Consider the following 20463-nt stretch of genomic DNA (forward strand, 5'->3'; position numbering starts at 1 on the left):
GGAATATGAGGGGAAGAAGAAGAAAAGATATCTCGCAACTCAATACAGGAGACTGATATTATTAATTGTTACAAATATTCATATATTCACTTTTATTTGTAGCTTTATTATTACTAACATTAGGAAAAAATGATAACTTTAAGAATTAATTAACGTTTTCTTGTCTCTGACTATGTAACTACTGGCTTCTATACAGCTTGAAATTTCAATTGTTTCTTTCACATAGTCCTAAAAGCACTGAGAACTAAGAAATACCAGTAACACAGATCAAGAATTTTTGACCATTTTATATGCATTCTTGTACATGCAAAACCCATATTTTTATTATAATTGATGTTAACATGGGTTAGAATTAATAACAGCAGTTGTATGAGTTACTTCTCTTTGGATAGGTCCAAAATACTTTGTGTATGTTCTCATTTGTATTTTTTCTGTCCTTGTAGTCATTTAAACAGGACAAGAGCAGTTGAGAGAGTGGTAAATAATATTGGTATCTCCTTAGAATCTGTTAAAGAGAAATAATATCAATAAATCTTTGTGTGTATGTGTGTGTGAAACAGAATTTTGTCCCACATCTTAAGAGGATGAGTAAATAAACTCTAACAAAATGTGAAAATGTGATCAACAACTGCACAATTGTTCAACAGCTTTTTATTCAGTTTTTCTGTTTGTTTTTCATAAACCAATATGCAATTTCTGGGGGCCTGATTACATATTAGGTAATGTCTCACAGACAAGTAAGTAATTGTACTATGGTCAATTGTTCTTTTACCTAAATTCCATTCCAAATGCTTAAATAGAATTCTATATCTCTGTAAAAATCAAGTAGCAATTGTTCAGTTCTTATTCCAGGAATTTACACTGTTAACTTTTTTAATTCTTATTTTGTTAGGTAGTGCATAACACAGCGGTCCCCAATGCACTTGCTGTCGATTGGATTGGAAAAAACCTCTATTGGTCTGACACAGAAAAAAGGATCATTGAAGTATCCAAACTCAATGGCTTGTACCCTACCATACTCGTTAGCAAAAGGCTGAAATTTCCCAGGGACCTGTCATTAGATCCTCGAGCTGGGTTTGTAATAAATGTTAAAAATCTTAAAGATTAAGACTGTGAATGACATCCACTGTGGTAAATCTAGTTCTATACATCAATAATATGGAAACCCAATGTAAAGTGTAAACGTGTAGAAATTCTGACTGAAAAATCAAAAACAGCAATATGACTCTCATTGTGAAAGACACAAGTTAAAATGATTGGATTTTACAGCAATTATTTTATAAAAGTTTTAAACACAACTCTTTTTAAAACTGACCAAAAAATTTATTGCAGAAATGAATAAGACATCCAGATTTCACTGATTTTAGTGTTTTTAAATCTTGGAGAGAAGGCAGACTAAGAACAAACTCTTAGGTCATGTTTTGCAGTTTTTGTGATAGTCACAAATATGGATAATGTAATTCCTGCACCACTTTATAGCAGGAGATGTAAGCAGTATCCATTGATAATAAATGACAAGGTGCATTATCAATGCCCTCAAGAATAAAAATTAAGTGCATATATTGGGGAAAGTTCCATGTTTTAGAGCTGTGTTTCATTTGCATTTTATTGTGAGAATGGAGAAAAGTCAAGTAAGCATCAAGGACAGCAGACTGTAGATTTCAGATGAGGGATGCAGGCATATTAAGGTGTCAAAACTGTCTGGTGTATGTTTGCTAAATTCCTATAGGTTATGACCATTATCATTCACTTTCAATTATGTTGTTTTGGCAGGTAGAGAATACATGCCTTTTCTTTTCTTTGTTTTTCTTTTTCTTTTTTTTTTTTTTTTTTTGCACTATAATTTAGAATGATTACATATTCTGAAATGATCTTTGTAAAGTTCAACCTGCCTGACATACTCGTTAAAAAAATAAATTTCAAGAAAGTTGGATGTTTTGAAATAGGACATATTCATGGTAGCAAGTGTTAGAATAACTTTAGTGCTCTAAATATTCCTCTAAGTTAGTTTCATTCATAAAGTATGTTTTACCAAATCCCTGCTTTTATCACACCACATGCAACAATTAGATTTTGTTTCTTGTTACTGTATTGCATCTGTGTTTTTTGGTCTCTCATCTTTATAATTGGCAAAGTGATAATGTTATAGTATACTTTGTAGCTAAACATTAATTTGGCTAAACACAGAACCTAATAGAAAAATATTTGTACTGTTAATGTATTTCTGTTTCCAAGCTAATGTGCACATTTTAACTTTTCAGTATATATTTATGTAATCATTTTGTTACCTTTTGGGATATTTTCTTAACCATAGCAACAGAAGGGTCAAGAGTATCAATTTTAACTCAAACAATCACAAGAGAGTGTGTTTGTATAGATGTTTCAAGAAATAATGGCTAGATGTACTAAATTCGGCTATCATCTGTACTCATTCATAAGTATGTGACTATTTTCATTTCTTTGACATTTAATATTTTATCAGAAAATATTTATTTTTCAGTGTCCAAACTATTGTTCTTTCCTTCAGAATCAATATGGCTGGCTTAGCTTCTCCTTTCGTGCTATTCAAGATGCTTCACTTTCAAATGAGAGAAGCATTATTAATTTGATAATAACGGTCTTGTGGAATTTTCCACTGAAGCAAAAACTATATCCTAGGCTAGTGAATCCAGGTGAATCTAGGTTTACGTTTTATTTCTCCCACGTTAGAGTTATTATCCTATAAACTGAAAGCAGCCTTAAGTTATCATCAATATAAACCCATCCATTAAAAGCGTCAATTAATATAACAAAGTATTAAATTATTGTAGTTGTTATAAATGACTCCTTGGTTTTATTTTCAGATAATATTTGGATTATGATATGGATATGCTATACTATAACCAAAGAAGCAGATAGGAGTAGGATCTTTTTATGAAACAATTAAAGCCACTTATTTTAATAGATAAAATTTAGTCACAGTTTTTTGTTCATGCTGTTTTCCTGTTTCCCCAGAGTAAGACAATAGGCAACCTGGAATTTACTTTTTAGGAGATGAGCTTCAGGCTGAAAATGCTATAACTGTAAAAAATATTGTGTAATTCTGCTTCAAAAATGACAGCTTAAATTATAAGATTATTTAATAAAAATGCAATTGAACTTTTCTATATCAGATTACCACTATGACTTGCATATGTTTTGAATATATCAATAGTACTGACCTGTTTCCTTGAAAAGTATGATTTCTGTCCTGATGTTTAGTAAAGGATAAAGCAAGGATTTGTTTAAGGGAGAAGAGGGAACATTGGGCTGTCTAATGTTACGAAGCAACTAAACTTTTAGAAGGTATTTTGGATTCCTTTCCATATTTTAATAATAATATACTAATTATCACAATATTACTTTGGATATAGCAGTTAGTAGGAACAGTAAAGAAGATGCAAGTAGACAGATTGTCTTCCTAGCCGTTATATTTAAATTCATTTGAAATCCTAATTTTTCTCTCAATTTTATCCTAATCATCCTGTTATCTGGTCTAGTTTGGGAATGAGTGTTCTAATTTATTATGAATTTGGGGTAATTATAATAATTTACATTTAATATTTATAAAATTATAATTTATGCAGAATATGTATAAGCATTTTAAAACAGAATAGGAAATATAACTAATGTTAAAACCATGCTATGCATAATTTTATCCTTTTGAATAATTAAGATGTCACTTCAGTTAATCATAACAGAAGACCATTATGATAGACATTAAAGTGAATGTGTGATATTCCTAATTAACAGAAAAGAAAGTCATCTACTCATTCATTTATTCAACTCATATTTCTTTAGCATTTAGTGTATACCCAGCATTGCTCTAGGTAGGAATGAGTGTAAAAATAAAAGACACAGTCCCTGTCTTCAAGTATTTCACAGTCCAGTAGATAGGCAGGTGAGTAATCACAGTACAATGAAATAACTCACATGGTAGAGAAAATAGGAAATGTTTCTATCTCAACTGGAATCAGAAAACTTCATGGACAAGAATGGTAGACTAAGAAGTAGACAGGTGATGTGCTGCATGCACTTCAGGGTGGGAGATATTTCCAGCAAAAATAGGCTCTCTGGGAAAGCACAGACACAGAGAAGAACATGGCTCATACAATAAATTGCAAGGAACATATATGATTGGAATATTTTAACCATATACCATTGTGGAATCAGTTTACAGAATAAAAAAGAGGAATAAATCAAAACACAACAGAATGACAACAAAAAATAAACAAACCTTACAAGGTTTCTGGCTTGGGCAAATAGGTAAATAGAGGAGTGATTTCCCCAGAATACTGGGAATACAGGAAAAGAGGCAGATACAAGAAAGGGAGATGATCAGTTTGTAGACCTATTGGGAATGGGAGCTCCCAAATAATAATAATGATAATGAAGGTAACAACTAATCTTGTCATATTTTATGAATTAGGAAACTTTCTCTTAGTTTTATCATTTTAGATACACTTACTGTTTACCTTGAGTCTCTGAGAAAGATAGGATTATGTTTATGACTTTCCTTACAGTATAGATAAGAACATTCAACTAAACTGACTAAGTGACTTATTCAGAATTGTTTAGTGGTAAAATATTACACTGGGAATTTAACCCAGTTTTTAAGCTTTGGTCCAATATTTTTCCTATTATATCACATTAGCGTTTCCAGCAACAAAATAATCTTGGATCATAAGAATGTTTAGCAAAAACCATCTGAACAAGGGCTAAAGAAAAAAGAATTCCAAATCCTGTACTTTTTTTCATTTTAACAATAGCCTTTTTAAAAAAATTAAATTAGTATAAGTGATATGAGTTTTTGGAAATAAAGAAAACTGCCTAAATCATTACAAGCATGCCTTGTATTTTAAGCTCTATTTTAATTTATTTTTCTTTTCTAATAGTCTATTAGCAAATTTGTAAGAAAATAATAGTGTTATTTTAAATTTGAAATGAAAATATGTGAAGGACATCTTATATACTCAATATTTGTATTTATTATTGCCAATATGGATAATGATAATGCAAATAAATGAGGCAAGACTCTGAGTAACATTCCCTAATCATGTCTACGTGATCACCACATACAGAAAATTTAATATTATATGACTATTTTTAGTGTAAATGTTTATCTTTCCATCTGGAAAATGAGTTCCTTTAGCACAAAACCCATGTCTTAATCATTGTTTGTGCCTAACAGAGACTACTATTAAATTCACTGTTGTAGAAAATAATAAATGGGTAACTGGATGTACAAAGAGCATGGGGGACATTGTACCTGCACCTATGCACAAACCAATTCATTGGTATGTAAATAACCTGCATGTTTCAAAGAGAAGAGTCATAAGGGAACTTTTGTTGTGATGAAATTAAAGGCATACCAGGGTGAAAACTCAGTTTCTGATTTCTGTGGGGGAAATACAGAAATATTTCATTAAACTATATAGTCACACAAGCAAAAAAAATTTTTTCTACCAATTTTTAAATCTATCCTAGCAGTAAATTTCAGTATTCTCATATTTAGGCAAAAACAGAGAATGAATATAAATGATTAATTTTAAATCCAAAATAAGAAATAATTGCAGGTTGAAGAAGCTTCTCTAAATTTATTACCTCAATTAAAAAAAAACAGTAAAAGCTAGAAGAGTTCTATTTAATTAATTTTAAAGAAATATACCATATTATATTTAATTATAAAAGACATCCCAAGGGCTGCTGTTATGGTTACAAGCAGACTTTTTTAATATGTTTATACTGGATTATAACTTGCAGAATAGCTGCTCTTTGGGGCTTAAATTTTTTACATGTGTTCTTGAGTAAACATTGCATATTATCTGGTGCAATTTCGAACTCTTCTTTCGACATTTTCACTGAAGTTTTCATTTTCAGCTTTAATTATTATAATTACAACAAATTTTACACATAGATAATTTTTTAGGGATTACATTTCAAGAAGTTAATATTATCATTGTGTTTAGTGCAGGCCTTTTGACAAATTTGAAAAGTATAGCAATCAGGCTTAAGAATGGAAAGGAAATGATATTTAGTCATAAGAAGTTAGCTATGTCTTACTGAGAGACACACCATAAATCCTGTGTTTATGAAGGCTTGTGCTTACCTGAGCACAGTTAAACATCACATTTCTTCAATGCAGTAGAGTATTTTCATAATATTCTTCTCGTTAATAAACACTTAAGTAGGCAAATAACATGTAATAACATACATAAAATCCAGGCAAACCATGTCATAATATACATACAATCCAGATGCAACAAGTAACCTACTAGGTGGGTATTACTAAACTAAAAAAAAATTAATACACATATTCCATACCTAGGGCAGAATAATAGCTAATATTTGTTGAACACTTGCTACATTCTTATCAATGTACTAAATTTATTCCATATATTTTCAAGTTTACTACTCACAGTGACCCTATGAGAAAAAACTATAATTACCTCTTTTCTATCTATGAGTTAATCTAGGCTCATGAAATCTAATTATAGGTTCTAGGTTCATACAGCTAGTAATGGTAGGACCTGGGACTTGAACCCAAATAATCTGTCTCTAGGGTTTGTCTGCTTCAGAGTTTACAAAGTGCTTATTAGAAAAGAAAGTCTACAAATCTACTAGAAACTTGAGTCCTTGTTCCAGTTGTATCACTATTGTAATAGACAAAGCACATAACGTTTTATGGTCTTAGTTTATCAGTGAAGGCCTTGAACTACATTACCTGTTGTTGAATTAAAATATTCAATTGTTATATTAATACTTTGTCTTCAAATTTGAAAGAAATAAAATATCATTGTCCTTAAGAATTTTATAAGCTAGTTATTAAGACAAGATTTAGATTTAAGGAACTATTAGCACAAGATTTCTTTCATGCTATCCTCCATCTAGGTAAAATTATCACTCACTCTTTAGTACCTCCATAGTAAAATAGTTTTTTATCCTAATATGCTTTATTTTTTTCATTTGTTTTACATCCATCTATACTGAATCCATCGAGTGATCTTTGTAGAAAAAAGATCATATCATATCTCTTTACCTCTATGTTCCCATTATTTAGTATGTGCTACATAATATGGCTTCTGTTAATCATTGTTTCAAAATGTGGTTCTCTATCCACTTAAGAATGTCTTTGGGGTTTAGAGATGTTCCACCACTGACTTATGGAGTAAGGTTCTCTGATTATGAGGCCTCAGAACCTACCTTATTACTACTTGTGGGTTCCTATGTGCATGATAGTATGTGTTGCTCAGTTGCACACGTGATAAGGAAAAGAAATTCTGTAGACCAGGAAGAGGTAAAGCACAGCTTCCTAAAGTGTGTTTCCTGGTGCAGTAATTCGGGGAACTGCTTTAGGAAAATACTATCTGTCACCCAAAACTATCTGATATAAAAAAGAATTATACAGCTCCTCTTAGAAAATCACAATGCCATTTAGCATACTGAAGGCTCTGAGAAGCCCTAGAATAAAAAAGATAATGCTTACTTTGTTTAATACAGCATTTTTCACATATATTTGATTTTGTCACCTACCTTGAAAATGTGAAGTAATACTAATCAAGGAACAATGTATGAAGAGCAGAGGGCACAAGGTGAATTATGTCTGAATGAAAATGTCAATGTAATTGAAGAGGCATGAACAAAGCAGATGATATGATAAAAGCACAGAAGTGAACATGTGAGATTATAACTAAAAACTCTGACTAGAGCTAAATTTCATACATTCAAGAGTGGGGAGTAATTTGGAGAAGTACATTTGAGCCAATGGCGGAGGGCTGTTATGCCAGAGACAGAACCCCAGACCTGGAACTCTCACCAAACTTACTGAGAGTGATGTGACAGATGTTGGACTCTATGAGATACACCTTTTCTCTTCTTGATGTCTTGATTCACAATATTGATGAGACTATCAAATAAAAAATTTCATGATATGGATGAAAATTTAGAATTGCAATTATATAGAAGTTAGACTATTTGAAATTTGTAATTTACCTTATGATTTAAAAACATTATTACTCACATTCAATAATTTTCAATATTTTTGTTGACAGCATTTAATGGAGAAAAAACTCTTTCAGTTTTGGGATATTTTAATTGCAAATATAAGCACATGTAGAGTAAATGGCTAAATAAAAATATGAAAATTATCTTTAATTAAACCAATTTGCATATGTTCTTTTTAATGTTACAGAAGTCATTGAAATACTACTTTTAAATTTTTATTTTCTTATATGCAATTTTTAAAGACATAACATGATGTATGGAGCACAAATAAATTTAATCATTTCTAATATTCATGAGGGAAATTAGTATATCACACGTAATAGAAAAAAAATAATGTTACTGTTGCCATGCTACAGAGTCAGTAAGGCAAGGAGGAATGTTATGATTTATTTCAACACAGTAAAATATCTTTTCATTTTTACTTCTTTCTTATTCAGTTTCTTCCTTAATATAGACAAGATGTATATATAGGATATTTCTGATTCAGTTTCTTCCTTAGTATAGACAAGTATAGGCTAGATGCTCCTTCATAAATTTATTTGAAAGGAATAGATTATGTGTTTTCCTGATAGATGTATTTCAATGACATAGGTTCATATTTTAAAAGAAAAGCATTCTAAAAATAATCCAAGATTTAAATAAACAGAACATCATTTTCTAACAGACTTGACATCTAGTAATACTATTACTCGATGATTTGAGATTTTCAAAATATGTTTAGAATTAATATAGCCATACAGAAGCTTTGGGTAGCAATTCCAGTATTGTGCTATGTGATGTTGACTTGGTATTTCCAGACTCAAGTTTGTGTTAGGTTTTTATTGTCAGAGCTCTTTGAATCTGTGTTCACAAAATTCTACCTTTTGTTTTGTCCTTGTTGGAAATATATTTCTCCTTTTAAGCTCCATGCTTAATTAGTACTTCAATGATATTTTAGCTATCAAAGAAATTTTTTTATTATCTTTATAATCCATACTTTTATTTATACCCATAAAATGTCAACACAAAAAAATGCATGTGTTCTTTATAATGATTATGTAGGTTAGCCCCATATTTGATAAGTATTTTTTCCTGAAAACTCTTATTTCTTTTTTAGTTTGTGGTTAAAATATCTAGACATAATTATCTGTTAGAATTCATCAGAAAAAAATTTCCTTTGAAGCACATTTGAAATTTAAACCAAATATACCAGTTTTTAAACTATGTAGAATAATTTTTGTGTCTAATTATTTTAATTATACATCTTCCAAATCTGAATAATTAATTGTCAAGGATTATATTCCGCAAAAAGGAAGAATTAAGTCTAGAAAAATCTAATTGTTTTAATGGATTTCAATTTCAGAGTTGGAATGTGAAAAGGATATTAAAGATCCTGTAGCTCAAGTCTTTAATTATATAGATAAGAAAACATATCCAAAAAATAAAGTGACTTTTTCTACTTAGAGGAAAAAAACCCCAAATGTCTTAATTAAAGATAAATTTCTAAGTAATCTGTCACTTATACATTATTTACATTTTATGGGGTACAATGTTATATATTTAACCCAACCTAATTACATAGTTAATAGTATGATTATGATTAACTATTTAATCATAGTTATTATCAATAACTATAATATCAAGTTATTATCTACAACTATATAGATACATGGTTAATATCAATATCACTTTCTTTATTTTACTCTTTGTTCCCTGGCACCTGAAATGTCTGACTTTAGAACTTCTATGAACATAATTTAAATCAGTGCCATTCAGAACTTTCTATGATTATGGAATTGCTCTATATTTATGCTGTCGCGTATGATGTCTGCTAGATACACATGGTTATTAGCACTTGAAATATGACTAGTGTGACTGAGGAACAATTCATTTCATTTTGTTTGATTTTAATTAGTTTAAACTTAAATAGCAATAATTTAAATAGCTTAAGTTTAAGCTTAGACTTAAATAGATTTGGCTAGTTGCTACCACTTTGAACAATGTGTATTCAAACAAATGAAATGTGTACCTCCATGATTCCTTCTGAATTCTTATAGATTAGGAAAATATATATAATGTATATATATATAGTGATAGTTTTATTCCTCCAACATTTTAGGTGCTTTTTGAAAGTTTACATCTATTAGTTTTTGACATCTATAATTTGTTAACACTTGTAAAAATATCTTGTTATATATATGAATTAGGACACTAAAAGAAACATATGTTTAAAATTATGCAACTATTTCAAACCATATGAGATCTTTAATAAAAAATCATAAGAAATTTTTCATCATAGTATGCTTATTAAAAGCTACAATTCAGAGAGATACCAAGAATTAATGTGAGAATAGTTGAGCAAAAAAGTGAAATATTCTATGATATATTGGAGCATCTGTAAACAAAATGGTTATTGATTTTCTTTCCTAGGTATTTGTATTGGATTGACTGCTGTGAGTATCCTCACATTGGCCGTGTTGGAATGGATGGAACCAATCAGAGTGTTGTCATAGAAACCAAGATTTCTAGGCCTATGGCACTAACTATAGATTATGTCAACCACAGACTTTACTGGGCTGATGAAAATCACATTGAATTTAGCAACATGGATGGATCTCATAGACACAAAGGTTGGTCCAGTAGCATAAATGATTCAGTATTTTACCAGTACATAAAATATTAATTTTAAAAATATGTATTCTTATTTTTATGCTTTCTCTCATCAAACACATTTTTTAATTTAAGGTTACATTATGATATTCATTTGTAACAATATTGGTAAATAAATTCAATATTTTTATTCAGAAATTTTATAATTTATGCATAAAATCATTTTCACACTGTCAGTGTGTCCTTTGTATTTTTGTAAATAGTTTTTCTAGTAAATGCTAATAGTTTTATAAATTAGTATGTACATGTATTTTTAACTGAATTGGAATGGAAGGATATTTGCTTGTAAACATTAGGCTATTATTGTAATCTGGTAGGATTTGAGCTTTCTTAAAAGCAGAATAAAATGTTCTTTGCAGACAATGAAAATATTATTTAAAAGTTATAAATTAAGCTATATATAATATTTGATTAAAGTTATTGTTATCTAATCAACAGCAGCAACAAAAATTAACATGAAAAGTAGCTATCAAAAATAGTGTAATACTCAACACTCAGAAAATAATGTTAATATGAATGAATATAAAATTCTATGGGTACTTTGTTTTTCTATTTTTTTAATTCTTAGTAGATTAAAAAAACTCTAAGTATAAAACAAATGAGTGAAAGAATTAGATATAGAGAAAGGTAACCCTAAAATTATACATGGGGGAGAAAGCTTATTAAAGAAAAAAAACTGAGAATGAGGGAAATAAGAAAAGTAACAGACAAGAACATAATAGAGAAAAAGTAAGATATAAATAAACATGATGTGGCTATAGCAGAAATCACAAATGATTCAACTGAATCATCAAACATTTTAGATACAAGTAGTATTTTTTAAAATTAGATTTTTCCTTCAATGAAGAAGGGAGACGAATTTTTATTGAGCTTTAGTAACCTAATGTCATTTTTGTTATCAGATGATTTTATTTACAAACATCTTTTAAAATACAACTTTCAAACAGAGGTCTCAAATAAAGCCCTATATGTTAGTATGGTTTAACTTGACAGATTGCTTTCCTCTCTGGCACTAAGCTTAGGACAAAAAAACCCTGGAAGAGGAAGGAAGGAGAAATAGTAAGGGAGAGAAGATTATTGTTAATCATTAGGTGAGACCCTGCAAACTCATGCCAGCATAGAGTTTTTAGAAGGATGAAGCCAATTAGTTTAAAATGAAAATAAGTAAATAAAACAGAGGTAAATGGCACTGAAGTCTCACCATTTTGTAATTTTACCTATGTCCCACTCAGTTAACATTTAAACAAACACGTTCTTCTAACTAGAAATGCTGACAGGAAGTTTTTAGAGGTACTTTCTTAAGGATATGAACATGGAAGTACAAGAAATGTAGTTAGGTGAGTCATTTACTTAGGTGTTGAAATTCCAGTGATAGAGATAAAAAACTCATCAGGATGCAATTTAAGTGAAGAATTAAAGATTATTTTCAGGTTTTTTTTTTTTTTTTTTTTTTTTTTGAGACAGAGTGTTGCTTTGTTGCCCTGGCTAGAGTGCCATGGCATCAGCCTAGCTCACAGCAACCTCAAACTCCTGAGCTTAAGCGACCCTACTGCCTCAGCCTCCCGAGTAGCTGGGACTACAGGCATGCGCCACCATGCCCAGCTAATTTTTTCTATATATATTTTAGTTGGCCAGATAATTTCTTTCTATTTTTTAGTAGAGAAAGGGTCTCGCTGTTGCTCAGGCTGATCTCGAACTCCTGACCTTGAGCAATCCTCCTGCCTCGACCTCTCAGAGTGCTAGGATTACAGGCGTGAGCCACCGCGCCAGGCCTATTTTCAGGTTTTAATTACAACAAAATTAATGTTGACAAACTGAAATCACACTTAGCATTCAAAAGTTATATCCCCTCCCAGAGAATCAACAATGAAATACTCTGCCTCATTCTCAGATGATATAATTGAAAGTTTTATTGTGGCAATTTGTATTTTCCCTATGTAACTATGAACCTGTCCAATTTTAGCATCCATATCAAATGATAGGCAGTTGTTAATGTATTAGTTTGTGATAAAATTTCACTGTCCAGTAAAATTTATACAAATTTAAGTTAGGTAAGTTAATATTTAAAAACATATTACAGCATCAAATATTTGCCTATTTTTCATTTGAGCCTTTGGTGTTTGAATAACAAAAATTATTTTTAAAATGCTAGGTCTATTGGAAACTATTGACTCCATCTTCTACTTATTATTTAAAAATTATGTCACATATATGGTGATTAATACTTTGAAAAACTTAATACAAAATTAAATGCATATAAACAAAATGTCTTTCAGTCATGGTACTGGTGGTGACTTTGGGTAGAAGGACATATATAGCAGGGAAAAGTGATACTGAATTTATGAAATAGTAAAATATTTAGCTGAAAGATAGTTTAATATAATGTTATTAAAAATTTTAAATTTGATTTTGAAAATATCATGCGGCTCAAGTGGGAAGAAAAGGAAAGTTAAAGAGTTTCAGCCTTCAGAAATATTTTCTCCTGAAGGCTTTCTCAGAAATACTAATGAAAAATTCATTAAGTGCCTTATCAGGCATCTGCCAATACCTGAATGCAGGCCAATAATTACCTGGTAGTTACTAATGAGGTACTAATTGTAGCCAGCCTGAATTATGCCAATTCCACAGCCAATGAAAAAAAGGGCTATTAATTTACCATGTTTGTAAGGAGGAATTGGATTATTCTACTCCTTGCCTTTGCCGCATAAGACATAGCAAATGCTGCAGTTTTCTAGTTGCACATTTGAAGGTGGAAAATGAGACTTTTTATATCAATAATTTTGTATTAGTTCGGTCACTAACCTCTTTGTTTTCTTAACCAGACTGGTGTTATTCTCATGTATTTTATTCATGAAAACTGGAGGCCGAGCTCATCTGAAGGATTGGGCATGCCAATCATGACAAAGTAATTTGAAAATATGAAAAGTGTATGAGAACTTTTGGAATAATGGCTCTTTCACATGAACCAAATTTTAATAATGGAGAAAAGTTAGCCCCTGAATAGGACTTTATGGTTTAGAAAGGTTTTTTCACCCCAAAACATTCTGATATAAACAACAGAATAATTCCACAAATGAAACATTATTTTATAATATTTGCCTAGTGCCAAGAACCTCTGAAGTTTTTCTATTCTATGACTTAAACAAAAGTTTAGATTACATCTAAGGCACATATGCCTTGAAGTTTGCTTGAGAAATTCCATCCTTCTTTCTCTGCTACCTCCTCTACCCCAATTCACCCTCCTCCCAAATCCAAACATCACATTGAAAAAGTAAACCAAAAAATCAAAATACATTAGTCAATTTACTAGTTTAGGAACATTTAAATGCAATCTTAATCACATGAACCTTGTTCTAATCTTTCTCTCTATATAGACCATTCTACTGGTTTTCACTAAAATAACATAATATGACACATTATAATAATATAATACAATAAAATCTATACTATTGGATGCCTAAGTCAGATAGTTTATTTTAAATTACATCATTGGTTCTTTTTTTTTTTCATTTCTCTGATTTCTTCCCTTTATCTCTGCCCGTTCATTCATTCATTCATTCAACATTTATAGACCCGTCTTTCTGTGTCACGCATTATGCTAGGCCCTGGTGTTATAAAGATGAATAATTCCCTGTCTTCAAAGCACAGCCCAAGGGGAAAAACTGATATGCAGGTAAACACCTAAATTAGAGTGGCGTTAGAGGCATATGCAAATATTACAAAAGTGTGGGCAGGAAAAGCCTGTGCTGAAGTGAGGAGATCTTTGAGCAGTCTGAAAGATTGAGCAAAACCTCTCCATATAAGGAAAGCATAGGAAGGATTCTTCACATAGAGGGAACAGCATGTGCCAAAATGTAATAGTCTTGAAACAGCATGGGGTTTGCACAATTTGGCTATGACTGGAAGTCATATAAGACAGACATAATGGCACAAGATGAACAAGGGCAAATTGCGGCCAAATTGTAACAAGGCTTGTAGGCTAAGTAATTTGGAATTTATCCCTTAGGTCATAGGGAGCCATTGATGGTGTTTAGTTGATAGAGTACTATTATTAAATTTGACAACATCATGGAAAATGAAAGACCCTGGAAGGGCAACCAATTTAGAAACTGTTAAATACTTTAGGAGAAAATGCATGACGTGATTATAGCTGTGAGAATGGGGATACAATGTTATATTCAGTAGTTACTTAGCAGACAAAACAGGAGAGATCTGTAAAATCTTAAAATACCAGAAATATTGGTAGTTGAGTTACAACTATCAAGTGAATGATTTATATTATTATCCAGTTAGCTAGGGGAAAATAACTTCCACTTTGATGATGTATTTGTTGTATATACATTTGTACATTTTTTAAGAATTAAAAGTACTAAACTAAAGTAGATATCCAATAAAAATCTCTAAGTTACAAAGCTCCATTCTGATGACAGATGCATTGATTTTAACATGTTCAGGAAAAGAGGCATTCTAAGGTGGTGGTTAAGCATCCTCTATTGTGTCTTTCCCTAAAAACCATTTAAAACACCTGACAATTTACCTGGAATAAAGATTGCAAATGAGTAACACTCTTTTTGCCTACTTTCTCTTTAAACATGTAAATAAGTCCAAAGAGAGACTTGGCAATTGGAGGATGGTCTCCAGATAGAAATTTTCAGTCTTTAAATATATTGTTATACAAAAACAGAATGATTCCAAATATGTGAATAATAATATTCTTCTTATAGGTCCATATATTTGGGACTGATCCCTACCTTCCCCAAACCACAACCATTCTCAAAGAATTTTGGGCTTTGATTTTGGATAAGAAGCAATAAACCATTGCTGGAGTACAGATCTTTAAGTGAAAGGATCTCCTTGAACTGGAGAAAGCAAACCTTTAGGATCTCAAAAGAAGCCTGGGGAACCTAAGGATCATGGCTGGGTTGGAGTGGGATCTACTGCTAACTAGCTTATTCACCCCAAACAGTATAGTTAGTTTCCCTGCACCTCAGCTGCCTCATCTGTAGAAACAAGATGTTGGAAAAATGACATGAAAGGGAATTTCAGAACTAAAATTTTAAGCCTCCAGTTAAGTGTACAAAACAACATTGTTGCAATCTTTGCCATATCCCCAAGTTTTAATCTCAGTCTTCTTCAATTTAAGCACAAGAGAAGTTCAAAATCTGTAATCATCAAACATTTCCTCATTTAGCCTTGATGAAACTATTAAATTGCCAATACATTCCCCAGTTTTCCCTGAGTATTATCATAAAAGTTATTGCCATCTTTTAAAGTTGGACATTTGTGAACTGATCAAATAAATCAATGAGGGAAGAGAAAACCTATATTCTTCAGTAGTACCTTGAATTAGATGTTTTACACATATAACTTTTTTTCTTTCAATGGACCATTTCTTGGCCTACTAATGAGGTTCCAAGAACTTCAGCCATCCATTCTCTTATAAACATATATTTTTATTAGAAGGCTACTGCCTGCAAGGGACTGTGCTTGATCCAATGCATGCCCTTTTAATCATTCCATCAACCAACACTATACAATTAAGTACCATTAAAGCTATTTTTCAGCAAAGAAATAGGTTCAAAGGGATGAAGTAATTTGTCTAAAGCTAATAGGAGAATCAGAACATGAAACCAGATCTACCAGGTTCCGGAGCCTGCTTATTTTCCACTTTTCACACAGCCCCCTTGTTTTTGAACAGATAATTGAAGATTGATACCTGTTTGTTACAGCTTCAAATAGCAACAGTTACAGCACATGTGTTAGGTTGCACACCTATGCAGATAAAGGTGTATCCATACCTGAAATACTTCGGATTGATCTAAATAATGGATATAGATAAATTGAATAAAATATAAGGAAAGAACTCCCAAAAGTAAAGCCACCAGAACATAATTACCATAAAGTGAAGCATAATCCCACATTTTTGTTTCTTTGGGGGAGTGAAAAGAATAATAATCTTGCTTGAAAATGTACACCGTGTCTTAGTCTGTTTGGGCTGCAAATGTCATAGTCTGGGTAATTTATAAACAACAGAAATTTATTACTGAGTTTCATGCTGGAAAGTCCAAGATCAGATTCATTGTCTGGTGGTCTGATAAGGGCTCATTCTCTACTTCATAGATTGTTGCTGGTTCTCACATGGCAGAAAGAGGAAGGGAAGTCCTTTGAGCCTCTTTTATAAGGGTACTAATCCCATTCATGAGGTTGGAGCTCTCATGATTAGTCACTTCCCAAAGGCCCCACCTCTTAGTACTATAGCATTGAGTATTAGATTCTAAGATCTGAATTTGGGTTGGGGAGGGGGTGGGCACCAGCATTCAGACCACAGCATTTTGCCCCAGGGCCTCCAAAATTTATGTTCTCACATGCAAATATTTATTTTATCCCAATAGCCCCCAAAATATTAACTTATTCTAGCATCAACTCAAAAGTCTAAAGTCCAGAGTCTCATCTAAACATTATCAAAATTAGATATGAATGAAACTCAAGGTATGATTCTTCCTGAGGCAGGCTGCTCTCTGACTATAATTTATGAAATCAAACATGGTATGTACTTCCAAAATACAGTGGTGTAGTAGGCATAGAATGACCGTTTCCATTCCCTACAGGGAGAGATAGGAAAGAAGAAAGAGGTAATAGGTCCTGACCAAATCTAAAACTCAACAGGGAAAATATTAAATCTTGAGGCTTCAGAATAATCTTCTTTGACTCTAAGTCCTGTTTTCTGGACACAGTGAGGCAGAGGTTGGACCCCAACATCTCCTAGGGGTCCCACCCACATGCTTTTGTTGAGTATAGCCCATTTTGTAGCTCTCAAAGGTTAGAGTCTTGGGCCTGTGGTTCTCCCAAGCTGGTTACAAGCCTGTGACTCCACCAGTTTGGGGTCTTGGGGGTGACTCCACCCCCACAGCTCTGCTGGGCAATGCCCTAATGGTGACTCTCTGCTGTGGTCCCACCCTATGACAATTCTCTGCCTAGATCTCAAGACTCTTTGTTGCATTTTTGAAATTTAGATGGAGGCAGCCACAGTCTTACAGCTTGTGTACTCCACACGGGGCAGCGTGAGCCACATCTGGGCCAGCTAGGCTGGCTAAACAGTGCTGCACTCAGTGTAGGGAGAAGAACCTTAAAATTGTTCTGCTTCCAAGGCCCTGAAATTCTGGGCTTATGATGGATAGGACAGATTTGAAGATCTCCAAAACGCCTTCAAAGTCATTCTTCCATTGTCTTGATGAGTAGCACCAGGCTTTCATTGTCCGTACTAATCTCTTTATTAAATGCTTGGCCACACCCTTGGTGTTCTCTTCTCAAAATGCTTTTTTCATTCTTTACAAGATGGCCACCCTGAGAATTTCCCAAATTTTTATTTCTTCTCTCCTTTTGGTCATAAATTCCATCTTTAATTCCTTTCTGTCTTCTCAAATTTTACCATAAGCAGTCAAGTGAAGCCAAGCAGCTGCTTTAACGTTTTGCTTAGAGATTCCTTCTGTCAAACATCCTGTTCTATGACTAAGTTCTGCCTTCCACAAAACACTGAGACACAAATATGATTCAATCTATTTTTTTGCCACTTTATCACAAGGATTGCCTTTCCTACAGTTTCCAGCACCATGTTCATCATTTCCATTTGAGACTTCATCTGAATGGCCTTTATTGTTCATATTTTTACCAGAATATTCTGATCACAACAATTTAGGAAATTTCTAAGAAGATTAAGGCTTTGTTTACAGATTTCCTCTTCTTCTGAGGGCTACCAGATTTGCTGTTAGACTCTTTTCATGGCAATATACCTCCAAACTCTTCCAGCTTCTACCCATCACCCAGTTCCAAAGCCACCTTCACATTTTTAGTCATTTGTTATAGCAACCTCCACACTTTTAAGTATCAATTTCTCTCTTAGTTTGTTCAGGTTGCTATAACAAAATAGCCTAGACTGAGTAATTTAGAAACAACAGAAATTTATTACTCACAGTTCTGGAGACTGGAAAGTCCATGATTCAGGCACTGGCAGATTTGGTGTCTGGTAAGGGCTCTGTCTGCTTCACAGATATCTTCTTGCTGTGTCCTCACATGATAGAAGATAAAGGCAGTTCTCTGGAGCCTCTTTTATAAGGCCACTAATTCCATTCATGAGGCTAGAACCCTCATGAAAATCACTTCCCAAAGTTCCCACCTTTTAATACTATTACAGAAGATATTAGGTTCCAACATATGAATTGTGGGGGGGAGGGGGTGGACACCAACATTCAGACTCTGTTTTTGTGGAATAGTTTAATGCCAGAGTTTGCTATTTTAAAACTAACTACATCCCATGCATATAGGAACTTCTAAAACTTATTTGAAAATTCATGTCACAGATTTTCTGAAATTTGAGAACTTTTATGATTGATTTTATGCATTCCAAAGAGTACAGGCTTTTCTGAGTGGATTATTTATAAAACACAAGTTACAAATATCTCCTAAAAAATTTTAGCAATAACTTTGCATATTTACCTTAACTTAGAGATTTCTATTTTCCACTTAATGAAAAGAAAATTAAATTTCACAAAATTCTTCCTTTCTGACTACTTACATCAAATTAAACAAATTCAGATTTAGTTTTTCCCTTTTTCTGTTAGTTGTGCCATTGAACTTGAGATATCTTAGGCAGGTATGTAGTATTTTGGCAAATAAGAGACTGAAAATATTGTGTAAATAGTAATAACAAAAGGACAAACTAAGAAAAATGTATATTTGACCTCAATTTTTAAGTGTTTTTATTGTAATAAATTGTCTTTTTAGAATACTGTTCTGAGTATCACAAAATGATTTAACCTTGTGTTACATCAGTTGGTCATGTGCATATTTTGCCCAGCATACTGGAAAAATTATTCTCTAACTGCTAATTTCTCTGAAGAGTGATAGTTGGTTATGAGTCTGAACTATAGTTTATCACTGAACTTTCTTTTATTATGTGGACAAATTGTTTACAATTTTATGCAATTATGGTGACTACAGCTCTTCATTTAAAGGATAAATATTTCTAGACCTTAGACCTGAAGAGCCTCATATTAAAGTGTCCATATTATACTCTAACTCTATTGTTTGTTTATTGCTCTGGGAATTCAGTTGGTGTTGTGAAGGGCAGTTCTGTGTTGGATTTGAAAATCCAAATCATAACCCATGCAGCTAGTCTAATTAATGTTGGAAAAGGAATACGGATCTCAGCATGCTACCAGTGAAATAGTACAAAATATATTTAAAAGGTTTGTTCTGAAGGGAAAAATAAAAACACTGAAAAAGACAAAGGGAATATTTTGTGTTCATATATCCTGAAATTCAATAGCTGTTGCATTTGTGTTTTTAGAAAATGTAGATATCCACTGAAGCCCATCAAAAAGAAGGAGAAAAATCTAGTGAACACTTCTCACCCCCCCCACCTCCACTATTTTATAATATTCTAGAGTGTTTCTTTCTTGGTAAGATATTGTACTTTAGTACTTTATAAAAAAAATTCCTATCATTCACTGTCCATTACAAATAGTAGACTTCACAGGCTATTTTATGGCAAGAGTGTTGATGTGCTGTTGTTTACAATACAATAAAAGTTAATGGAAAGAAGCAAAATATAATTCAGTTACTATAGAAATGTTTCTGAACCAGCAAAATAAATTGAAATTAACTGCCACTTCTAAAATGTCTTAGGATTTCAGTGTCAATCTTGTATTTCAATTTTGTCCCTTAAATAGGACATGTTACATTACATTGGATGTATGTTTAAATAGATTGTTTTTTTTTTTTTTTTTTTTTGCA

General features: G+C 32.1%; 1 protein-coding gene across 1 annotated transcript in view; it reads left to right on the top strand.

Moving 5' to 3' along the window:
• Positions 1 to 20463, top strand: part of LRP1B (LDL receptor related protein 1B) — a 1757623-nt gene that overhangs the window by 1522010 nt on the left and 215150 nt on the right. Inside the window, exons 59-60 of the mRNA XM_045559136.1 lie at positions 893 to 1074; positions 10432 to 10631. Coding sequence (XP_045415092.1) covers positions 893 to 1074; positions 10432 to 10631 — 382 coding nt within the window. The remainder of the gene's footprint in view (positions 1 to 892; positions 1075 to 10431; positions 10632 to 20463) is intronic.

This window comes from Lemur catta, chromosome 8 (genome assembly GCF_020740605.2).
Source record: "Lemur catta isolate mLemCat1 chromosome 8, mLemCat1.pri, whole genome shotgun sequence".
NCBI lineage: Eukaryota > Metazoa > Chordata > Mammalia > Primates > Lemuridae > Lemur > Lemur catta.